Source organism: Aquila chrysaetos, chromosome 7 (assembly GCF_900496995.4).
Source record: "Aquila chrysaetos chrysaetos chromosome 7, bAquChr1.4, whole genome shotgun sequence".
Classification (NCBI taxonomy): domain Eukaryota; kingdom Metazoa; phylum Chordata; class Aves; order Accipitriformes; family Accipitridae; genus Aquila; species Aquila chrysaetos.
Window position 1 is genome coordinate 16,015,358 of NC_044010.1, and position 11,982 is coordinate 16,027,339.

Here is an 11,982-nt window from a genome sequence, read left to right on the forward strand (position 1 = left end):
TAAATTTCACTATCTTGGAGGTGTTTTGAACAACTGCCATATAGACAAAAAGGCAGTCTTTAGTGTGGCTTTTGGCAGGTTTACCATGCAAGTATGGTGTCACCACGAGATCAAGATCCAGATCCACTTTACTGGACTAAACACAGGTATCTCCAGTGTAGACGCCCACTTTTGAGGTAGCCTCCTTCAAAAATCAAAACAGAGTTCATCAGTATTTTCACTGCATTGTGAGTATGATTAATTTAATCTGAAGATGATGTCTAAAGACACAAAGTCCCCATCTAAGATGCTTAAAATGATCACTCACACCCTACAAGTGACTTCATCTCTCAAATGGCTAGAAATAGAGCACAGATAACTATCCCAGATAGAAACATCCCTTCCTGCCTATTGGCAGTGAAGAGTTTAAAAGACATGCTAGCCAGCTGCACTCAATTAAATATAATGTCAAGTATTTGCCTGAGCTGCCATCAGTCCTCCTTTTATTCTTCAGTCAATTATATTAGCAGTTATTTGTGCTTTCCAAGTGCCCAACCAGAATACATCAGCAGTGGCTGGACTTTCACTGCATGCACCTCAATGGATACGTAGCTAGCATGCTACAAGCCATTGACTGGTTTATCTAACAGCCTTTTTCAGTGGAAAGGTAGAAAGTACCTTTGGTACCTACGGCTGTTGTACAAACTACACACTGGGACAGTTGAACAGGAGGCATAAAAGCTTAAGAACCTGGCTGAGATGCATCTCACTTATATTTAGGTAACCCATTAGTCATCAAATTCTCGTAAGTTACATATTCTTACAGGTATTTAAAGTAAGTGGAGTTAGGCACCTCAGTTCCTTAAAGCCTGGATGTGGGCAGCTGCCTGCATTGTGAAACACTTCAGTACCTTTTTAACTCTGGCCCGAGGCTCCCTTAATAAATATTTAAGATGAATGAGACTTATCCTCCCCTAGTTACATGTCATCACATGCATGACTTCAGTTGTTGTATTGTACACTCCCAGTCACCGCACCCTTTCGGTTGCCTCTTCTCTTGCTTTATGTACCGGCATGTTAGAAGAAACTGGGAAAGGCAGTTTAATTGGGGAAGAAAGTTCACAACTAGGGAAGGAGTTCACAAGTCTCCTCTCTGCCCCTAGGCAGACAGCAGGAAGTGAAGTCAAAGCGAACTGGCTCGTCATTCTAGCCAGAAGGGGAGTGGCAGACCAGGGAAGAAGCACTTTAAAAGAGACTGAGGCAGTGAACCTGTGATGCTACTGTGAGGCAGCCCTTCAGCTAAAGCTAATTACTTATCCAGCCACCTAAAGATTACAAGAGCACCTTGAGGTAAGACAAGGGAGATGAGGAGGACGGCAATGAAAAGACTTTGGCTGTTCATTTTCAGTGCAAGTGAGTACTAATTTGGTTATGTCCTCAAGGGTTGGGTAGAAGGAAACAGCACTACAAAGTCCGAGTACTTCAATGGACTTTGTGTGTTTCTTTTTTGTTTAGTAAAAGTTCCTTCATGTTTATGATTGGGCAGGTATGTTTACCATCTCTGTGCTGAATGTCCAGACTCACAGGCATCTTCCAAAGCCGCAAGACAGTGTTAGGAAAAGGAAAAGAATGCTATTCTTCATGAAGCTGGAAAATATTTTTTAAAACAGTTTTAATGGCTTCTGTTAAATACAATGTTTATCTGTGAAGAAGGAACTTCCTCAGCTGGATGTGGAAAAGTCCTTGGGTTTTATTCTTTTATACATAAATCTGCATGTACTGTATGTCTCCGTAGTCTAAATCCTACTGTTTATATGTAGTCAGATACAACTTGTGATCTCTCTATGTTATTCACGTCAAGGGGATGCGCAACAATCCCTACTAATGCGTATAAATCAGCCAGCTCACCCTTGGCCTTCATCACAGACGCCCTTTCTCATCCTGCCTTGTGGAGCCTGCAGTCTCAGTTCCACTGCTTTTTAACCTCTCTCATCTTCTTATACCAATGCTCCTACACCTTCTTCCAGGCTTCAAAGCTACACACATGGAAATTGCTTTGTTTTTTTACCAAAAATCCTGAAAACCTCACTTCAACAATAAGACCCACAAGAAGGAAATTCACAGTTTAACATAATTAGAAAAAGTGGATGTGCTCCATATGTAACAAATGTGACTTGGGTCATGATTTGATGATCATTATATAAATTGTGTAACACTATTGGTATTAATTCTTCTTTTTCATTATTCTCATCTTTCATGCTGTCCAAATTACAAATGGCAAACTTTTCAGAGCAGAAATATGTATGTTGGGTGAAGCTTTTCTTGCCTGTTTGGGCAGGACTCAAACAGTAATAATTCAGGGTTAAATTACTGGCCTGTGAAAAATTTTTGGAGAAGATATAGCAGATTCCTGCACTGCAGCGGAGTGGAGAAACTGCACAGTGCATGGCAGTGCAGTGTTGGGATGCCAGAGCTGCCCTGAATGAGCTCCATCAGGATCTCGGCACAGGCTGATTTCTCCTGCTGTACAGCTTTTCACTGCAGTTGTGTGAATAACTGGTACTGTGAACTTCTTGCTGAAGGAAAAACCCCAAATGGTCATTCTGAATCAAACAAAATATTCACTTTTACTGCAAATTTCACATTTAAAAGGTTTCCCCTCTCCCACGTTGGAATTAAATTTCAGCTAAATTCTGAGGTAAAGGATTGGAGGAATTAAAAGTCAAAGCATTTCCTCATAGAAGTGAAGTAAAACATTTCCACTTTTCCTACTCTTCTCGCTAGCCAAATCTACCAAGACAAATCAGCAATAATAATTTTGTTTGATCAGAATCTCAATTTCTTCAGCAAGCAGAATACTCCTCTGTTTCCAGTTTTACTAATTGCCTTTCAGTCTGTTTTGATTAACACTTACTGAGTAAGAATGTGAAAATAGACACTTCACTTTGATTTTCTTCTTCCTCTGTACAAGTACAAATGTTTAAGTTGAGCAGAGGAAGATAAAAGCTTTCTCAATTTCTTAAAATGTTATAAACAATCTAATTGATAACACACAAAAAAGTAATTCTAAGGCTTAAATCTTGGTGATGTCATCCCTCTAGTACTATATAGGCTATTTGTCCTCTCTCCTTTTCTGAATTTCTTTCAGAATTGGCCCTCCCCTCCCTTCAGCCATACTTCAAATAGATTATTTTCCCTCAGAAAAAAAACCCAACCCCTGAAGAATAAACCCGAATTTTTAGACATGCTGACTATGACCAGCTGCCTGTGGGTGACTTTGTGAAGAAGTGAAATGTGGTGAGAAGGGGGAAGGAGGAAATCATCGTGATTAAATGGCGTCTCAGAATGAAACTGTGCAGCTTCCCTGAGAGCCAGAAGGAACCCTAACATGGGAGGAGTGGGAGCCAGAAAGAGATGTTTTGGATGAAAAATGGGAGAGCATCAGAAGAAATCGGGCATTAGGGTGATGGCAACAAATGAATAAGCAGTCTCGTTTGTTACGGGCTGTGTCTCTTGTACGCAGTGTTTGGTTCAGCTGTTCCCCAACTCTGCACTGAAGACGTGTTTGGAAAAAAAAAACCAAAGATATCATTTATTGTAGAATTTGAGTCATCCAATTGGAAGAAGGAAAAGCACTTGTGAGGGGAAGCCTTAGGGCTGGGCAGTCTCTTCTCTGCCTCAGGGCTGAGTTAATGACCTGTTAGTGAAGCCCGCCTGGTGGAACCAGTTTCTGAGTGACAAAAGGATCAAGAAATGGGGTTTGCTCCATCTCCTAGTATAGACAGTGGTGCTTTTCACCTGAATGCGGGAAGGCATCTCTATCCAGTTGCGACAGGCAACAAGAAAGCTTTCATAGGTGTCTCTCATACAGAGGGCTGTATGAAAACAACAGTCAGAGAGAGCTCTGGGGCTATGCAAACATGGCCCTTGCACTGGGTGCTCCAGAGCAGGGAAAGACCTGGGAGTGGCTGCAATAAAACCATGTTAGACATACTTTGCCCTGCTGGTTTCCTTCTCATAGCTGTCAGCAGATGTAGATGAATTAATCCCTGAGAGAACACAAACCACAAGCCATGTCACAGAGGAAGAGACTAAAACACACGCTTAACTAATTAACTGTGCAAGACCACAGAACAACTCAGTTCTGGGACAGGGAATGCAAAAAGATGAGAACTTCAGCTAAAAGCAGATCCCTGTGCCAACTGTCCCGTGTTACCCTGTGCAATTACCTGAATTGGTACCAGCAGGTTCCTAGTGCAGTGACAACAAAACCTTTTGGGTCCCTACGCTGTTATTTTCTAAGGGACACTATCATTCACTGCTGTTATAGTCAAGGATCTGGTAGTGCTCAATTTGCCAATGGCTTACTCTTACTGACCTAATGCATGTGGCTGTGGTTTTTTCCTGTCTAAAAGTACGTATTCACAATCACATTTGCAACTCAAGGTGGAATCTAGATGTCTTTTGCTCTTTCCCTTACACTTTACACTTCCTTATGGATCTAATCTGGACAGAGATATGGCAGAATGAGGACCCAAAGCTTGCTAGATGGCAACTTTCCAGGTAAATCCTCTCCAGGGAACGCTGACTCAGCCTGGTTCTTTCAGAAGCAAACCTTCACCACCATACACAGCATGCCCCTCTCAGGGAGAGCATACATGTCTGCCCTCCTCCACTTTCCTCCTTACTGGACCATGTTCCTCTTTGCCATGGGAATGCCTCTGAGCAGCACTCCCTTTCTTGCCTCCCTGCACTCTCTTTAACTGGTTTCAGACTTAGATTTTTTTCAAATGATTCAGTTTGATGCTGTAAAAAAATTCCAAAACCCCACACAAACTGTAAGGAGAAAGGAGGTGTTTTTAAACACAGGTTTCCACAGGCATGAAGGTCATCTATGGCAGGGCAGAGGTAAACCTCCAGCTCAATTCTGAGAATAACTAAGACCTGCCACTAGTTAATGCTCAGGTATGATGAATTAAGCATCAGGTATGATGAATTAAGCATCAAGTCAAATGGAATACAGCACACAAGAAACACCTACCCTGTGTCCTGCATGCTTCACCAGGGCACAGAGGGATTTCTGTTTTAGTCAGCTCTCAGCTATTCCTGTGCTCCACAGGCAGGAGCTACAGTTCTTGGAGAAAGCTGACTACTACACTACTCATTTTTAAAAAAGAATAGCTATTCTTGTTTCTTCCAAGATCTCTTTGCTTTTCTAAGTTTTTCTCTTTTCAGGGCATTACATGAACAGGTTTTGATTCCCTAGCACAAAATGTCACTTCTCTATGGACTTGGATTGAGGCAAGTTATGTGACGGTTTTCCTGATCCCTGAAATTTGACAATATCAATTTGTTAGTTTAGCCTGAATCCTCAAGACTGCTGATGCACTTGTATTATCTGTTTATCTGTCTCCCTTTGTATATTTAGAACTGTCAATGGATGTCAATCACACTGAAAGAGGGCTCAGAAAAAAACCCCAACATCTTTATAAACTCCATGGCAATGTATGTCTGGGTTAAGAAGAGGGAAGTGAAGAACAGAAAGCAGAGTTTAGCTCTTAGCCATCCTGTGCAGCAGCTTCCTGTAGTCAACCAGCCACAGCATACATCACTTCTTGCTCAGTGGGGAATGTCATGGATGACAGAGGGGATGTGGGGTTATTGTGGCACGTAAGAAAGCCAAAGAGACAAAACGTGGAATCCAGATGTCATTAATTTTGCTGAGTGCAGAATTTATTCTCTTCCTAGTTCTGGTGACTGCTCATGGCCTCACTGTGGAAGCACCTGCCAAGGAAATACAGGTGGCACGAGGGAACAACGTTACTCTCCGCTGTCATTTTAAAACTAAGGCTTCCATTACCTCAGGAGATTTTGTTGTCTGGAAGAAAATCAATAGTGCGGTAAATCAAGTTGCATAAAGAAACATATGATAAGGCATCCAAGAGAGGGGTGGGAGGAGAGATGGAAGCAGGACTGTGGGCAGGAATGTGTGCTGGAAGAAAAAGCTTCCTTCAAGACTTTCTTTAATCTCAGAACTATGCAGACAGAAACTCTGATGCTAGATGCAATTTACTCCAAATCTATTGCATGATACTAGGCAAGCCCCCACCCTTCTCTTCCGTCTCTTGGTCTTGCAACTGTGTACTGAAGATACATCACTGTATGTACTGTGGGTTTACATCTATTAAAATATGTTAAATACTCAGATACCTTATAAAAAATATGTATATTATTTAGTGTATGTATTTTATATAGATATTTATCTATATATACATATCTTTGATACTATATAAAAAGTTTTAAGTTGATGATAATAGTACATGGAGAGATTCTTGACATCTCCTACATTCATGTGGAGTATTTGAAGGTAAAGAGACCTCTAAAGTTCTCCTTGACTTCTTGGGAATTAGTGAGAGGGGAAGCAGCCTTTGAAGATCTCCTTGCAGTAACTGCCAAGGGTTTCTTCTCTGAAGATCCTTGCTGGAAGAAAGCAAGGGAGTTTGTGTAATCATAGTCTCTAACTTCAGATAAGGTGGGAGAAGGGGATTCCAGACAGAAACCCAGAACCTTTTGAATTTCTATGTTTTTCTTGGCTTTTTGACAACCTGGGGCGGTTTAAGGCTCTCCTTTCCAAGCTGCTCTGCTCTTAAGAGTAGGCTAATCCATTGAGTTAGGTTGTGGACTCACACCGAAGAAACTAAGATTGATCATTTTCCCTCCCTCTCTATCAGGATGATGCTGTCACTAGGTATTTTGATGGACTTGTACAGTATGGCAAGGGCTATGAAAACCGTATACAGTTTAGTGGTGATGTAGACAAAGGGGACATCAGTATCACCATCAATGCAGTGACTATGGAAGACAATGGGACATACGTATGCAACGTTCGTCTAAGGAATGACCCACCCCGGCAGACTGCAACCTTGGCTCTTTTCGTCCTTGGTAAGCATGATGAAGGCAAGACCAGATCCATTAGCTAAAAAGCTGTCCTCCCTCTAATATCCACATTGTTTTAGACAATAGATTTTCTAACAGAAAAAAAAATTTCCCAGGAAGTCATCCTCCACAATTCCATGTTTGGTCTTTTCCTGCTACTATGGAAGTAAGTTTGAAGGCTTAGAGCACCCAACTCCTTTAGATACCTGACTGTAGAAAACAGTCTTTAGAGTTGTATAGTTCACTTTCCTAATAACCCTTGCCTTATTACAGGGCATTCCTCATTCCCCCTATGGCTTGTCATACTCCAGTTATCAAAGGATGAGTTACCCAACTCTATTAGACATATCCCAAAAAGCATCTTACAATTCCTTCTTGGCTGACCAGTGCCAAGAAGGAAGAAACAAATTAGAGACAAGTTCACTCCAGTTCCTTTGAGAAGAAGGTGGTAGGTGCAAGACCAGCCTCTGTTTAGCAAGAATAAAACCCACAGGTGCAGGAGATGGGTTGAAACAAAAAAATACTTCTGATTAATAAAATTCCTTCATTTTTAATTCCTACAGTTGCACCATCCAAGCCAGAATGCAGGATTTTGGGGACAGCAGAATATGGACAGACAATCAATCTGACCTGCATTTCTCATGAGGGCTCCCCAAAGCCCAGATATACCTGGCAAAGCTTCAATGTACAAAATGAGCCCCGTGTACTACAAACAACAGAAGGTATGGGAAATTCAAAGACATCAAGTTTCTGAGCTCTCTGTAGATCAGGGCTGGAAAGATTTTGAAATGCAAATATAAAAACACACTTAAGGCTTTTTCTAGGAATTTCTCTGACCAGGATTTTGAAAAGTTGTCCTTTTGATACAAGACACACTCAGGAGTAACTTAGCAGGGGTAAAAGGACTGTTACTGGAAGTAACAATGGTCAGTAACAAGCTGGCTCACTCTGGAAGCAGCCAGAATTACTTCTCAATTGCTGGACGTAGCAGGGGGCAGAACATGAGGAATAACACTGAGTTTTCTAACTGGTGTGTCTTTATATCCCAGCTTGCTCAACAATGACCAGGTCGCTTTCTGGAGTGAAGGCAAACAAAAGTTGGCTCTGGAAGCTACCTTCCTTCCAGAGATGACTCCTCACCTAGAGGAGGGTAGTACGAGAAACAGTTACACTATTCCTGCTTTGAGCACAAAAGAGGCTTCTGGTTCTTTAGGACTGTCACACAGGCCCCGAAATTTTATCTGCTTTCATTTTAAGTCAGAATCTGGAAAAAAAAGGAACTGAATTTCCATGACAGGACCTTTAGTAGAACTATTCACACAGAATTGAGGGTTTAATACTCTTTGAAGTGTAGTAGTCACAGAGGACTCAGATTTACTCCTTTAAACAACTTTGTTTCTTCCTGGTATGTTCAGCTCGAGAAAGACTGAGTATCTGAACCTACCCCTCCTGGTTTAACTTACTGTAGCATTGCTATGGAGGTAAACTAAATTTGATCAGACTCAACAGGATATTCAACACTCACTAGCCGATTCTTGCATAAAATATGCAAAGGATGAAATATCACCAGGGACACAAACCTTATTCATTTAACTGGCCACTAAGTGGTGCCAATGGATCACGCACAGCCCTGAATGTACTGGGAGTTGTCATCTTACAGCAGCAGCTGCCTGCCTGCTTCTGCCATCATCCTGCTCTTCTCCGGGACAGGCGTCTCTTCTGATCCATTTCCACCTCATTTCTGTTTTCATCAGAGCACCAATGTCCAAGTAGTGTGCCGGCTGTCCCCTTCTGTCCCAAGCTGGCTGGATGCCCTACTGTCGCTACAAGCAGTTTCTTTCTGTGCTAAGTACTGGTGCTAAGCAAGTGCCAGTGCTGCAGCATGTGCAGAATCCCCTTAGGAGCCACTCCAAAACTGATAGTATCTGACCTGCATTTTTCCCAGTTTGACGCGCCAGTCAATTACTTTTGATTTAATATAGGAGGATTTACAGTCTGGTTATAGACTGCAAGTTTCAAGAGCTATGAACATCACATTGCAAAAGAAAAAAAAAAAAAAGGAAGTAAGCACAGACAGTATGTAGAGACTTAAAAACCAACCAACCAAACAAAACAAGACCAAGCATGCAGTCTGTTATTTCTTGGTTTGCATGCTCTTTTACTATCTGGCGCTAGGCGCCAGCAGAGACTAAACAGAATCCCAGTCCCACAAGTGGGCTGGAAAGAAGTGAGATGACAGGGAAAATAAACCAGGAATGTCACTGAAAAGTATTCAGAGCCTTTTTCTTTTAAAGCAGGAATCTGGACCTTTATCAGCAGGTCACAAGCAAAAAGCATGGACTACATGTACAAATGTTAGCTAGAGATACAACAAACAAAAACTGACTGCTTGAACAGACAGAGCTAAGCTTTAGTATATGGTTCTAAGCTCTGTTAGGTGGACAGAAAACATCAGTATTGTAGCAATCCCATGTCACTGCATTTCTTTTCCTTCATTTATCTTCACAGGCTTTACCACCTCTCAAGACTAGAAAACTATTTCCCCCACTGCTAAACAATTCAGATCTGAATTCCTAAGAGCTGGAGAATTTCAGAGCTTTTTGTTGTTTTACAAGTTAATTCATCAGATGGCCAGTTCTCAAAGCCAGATGCTGGTTTGGGCCATCTTACGTTTCTCAGCAAAATCCACTGCAAAAGAGCTTTCACTAAACACACATACTTCTTTACCCTGTACCTACAATTTTCTTTCTAAAAGCAATGTTCTAATGCCACATGTTCCCTGTAATCAAAACAGCACACTTCCGTTTGTCCTCCCACAAATCACTCTAAAACCTAGGGACAAGCATGGCAGCTCCCGAGCAAGACGGAGCAATCCATCAGCTTTAATAACCTCTCATCACTCCCACTACCTGGGGCTGGAATTGAAGGGCTGCTGTCCTCGCTTCCTTCCCTGCTTTAATTCTTTTCTTTTTTGGACTGGGTTTGTGTTTTGTAACAGGGGAACAAATAACTCTGAAGAACATCTCTGCGGATACCTCTGGCTTTTACATCTGCACTTCAACAAACATTGTGGGAAAGGAATTTTGCAACATGACAGTCAGCGTTGTGCCACGTAAGGGACGGGGTTGCTTACTAGAAGAGTAGTACCAGAGAAAGTACCCTAGCTAAATGGCAAAGGATTAATGGAGAAAATGTGGTCAGAATTATAAAATTCTGCTTTCTCTCAAAAAAATAGCACTTTTTTTTTTTACCTTTAAGACAGATTCTCTGCATTGGTTTACATGCTCATAGAGCACTCACTAACTCATAGGGTTAGTTCACAGATGACAAAAAAATAAGTGTAAAGTAAGATGGACCTGAGCCCCCAAAGTCTGATTCTAAACTTTATCAAGAAAGTGCATCAGTTGTACAGATCCAGCGCCTCCTCCCTCCCACTGTCTAACTGATTGCTCCTGCAGATTTATCAGCTACCCAGTACAGAGTTAATTCCAGTTGCTGTAGTCAAATAAATGTGGCTTCCACTCAGTCTGGATCTGGTAGCGAGATCTGACATCTGGTGGTAGGATTTGAAGTCCAGTGATGGTGCTGATTTCATTTGATACCATTCTCCCTGCAAAGGACTAATTCTTTTCTTCCTGTATAGCATCCATGAACATAGCTCTTTACGCTGGCATCATTGGTGGAGCTGTTGCTGCAATTATAGTTATTGGTATTTTAGCCTATTGCTGCTGCTGTCGGGCAGACAAGGACAAGGACTATGAGATGACGTAAGTACCTTTCTCTAGAAAACCAAATGGAACATATGAAGGGTTCACGTTCTCCCTCTAGCATCAACATATGGAGTGGAAAGCATAGGAGAAAAAAGAAATCAAGGAAAGTGTGCACTGCTTTCTCCTTTCAGTTTCTACCCTAGTGGCTCCCATCTCTTCTCACAGAATATGCCCAGTATTACCAGACACCTTTGTGATCTCTGGGGTAGAACCCAAACATTCAAACCTTGGAACTGAATTACTAAGCCCATGTCAGTCAAGCACACACAGCTACCTGAGAAGCAAAGCCCAGACTGTTTCTCGTTTCTCTCAGTCCTTATAGCTGTTACTGTCCTTGCTAGCCTAAATCACTCTGAGGCTCTGCATTCAGAATTATCACTTGAAGATAGTAACCTTTTATTTATTCTCATGATGGAAACAGACCATTGGAAGAAAAGTGGGATGAGAAAAGATATACCAGTCACATTTTCTCTATATACATGCTATGGAAAAAAAAGTAGCTCATGCACCTCTTGCATCACCAGTAAGACTTACGGATTTCAGTTTGGTACACTTCGAGGTCAGCTTAGAGCAGTCTAAAACCATTTTAACACAAAATCTCTTCAGTAAAATTTCTAGCTGCTTTTCATAAACATCTCTACTCCTTAACAATGTTTTAGGGAGAGAGAAGATAGAAATGAACCCTCCAAGGAGATGCCTACAGGGCATCAGAGAGCAGAGGATGATGTTGAAGATGAATGAAGCAGCAGGAGGCAATGCCATCTTCAGGATTTGCTGCGGCACAGACACCACTGTAGAAAAGAAATCAATCCCTCTTTCTTACAGCAAGAAGGTTTTTTTTGAATAATAAAATGAGAGATAATGGCTCTGCCTTCAAGTTCTGGGTGAGAATATCCTTGTCTCCCTGGAAAGAAGTGCCACACATAACAACGAGTACTAATATATAACCTCACAGCAGAAAAACGCATGCGAAGCACTGTTTCACCCAGTCATCCAAAAATAAGCCGTTTTCTAGACTTCCCACTTTCTGAAAAAAGCAGCCAGTCAGGTCTATTTGGAGAACAGAGTTGCTGCTGTATCCCCAGATCTACAGAAGGTTTGAAGGTCACCAAACGCAAGTCATCAAGGAAGGGTAGTCTTGTCCACAGTGTTATGCAAATATCAGCTTACAGCATTGCCTGGTATAGAAACGATTTTATGCAGACTGAAGCAAGCTGATTTTTAAGGACATTTTATTAAACGTGTTCTTTGTATGTATTATACATGCGCATATAAATAAAAATATGGAAAAAATTAA

The 11,982-nt window shown here is 41.6% G+C and overlaps 1 protein-coding gene across 1 annotated transcript; it reads left to right on the forward strand.

The window, feature by feature from the left end:
* Positions 1–1,223: 1,223 nt before the first annotated feature.
* GPA33 (glycoprotein A33) lies at positions 1,224–11,982 on the forward strand. Its single transcript, XM_030020266.1, has 7 exons — positions 1,224–1,392; positions 5,728–5,879; positions 6,711–6,921; positions 7,479–7,637; positions 9,914–10,027; positions 10,559–10,682; positions 11,345–11,982. Exons 1-7 carry the CDS (start codon positions 1,344–1,346, stop codon positions 11,424–11,426), a joined length of 891 nt encoding a protein of 296 aa, XP_029876126.1. The 5' UTR covers positions 1,224–1,343; the 3' UTR covers positions 11,427–11,982.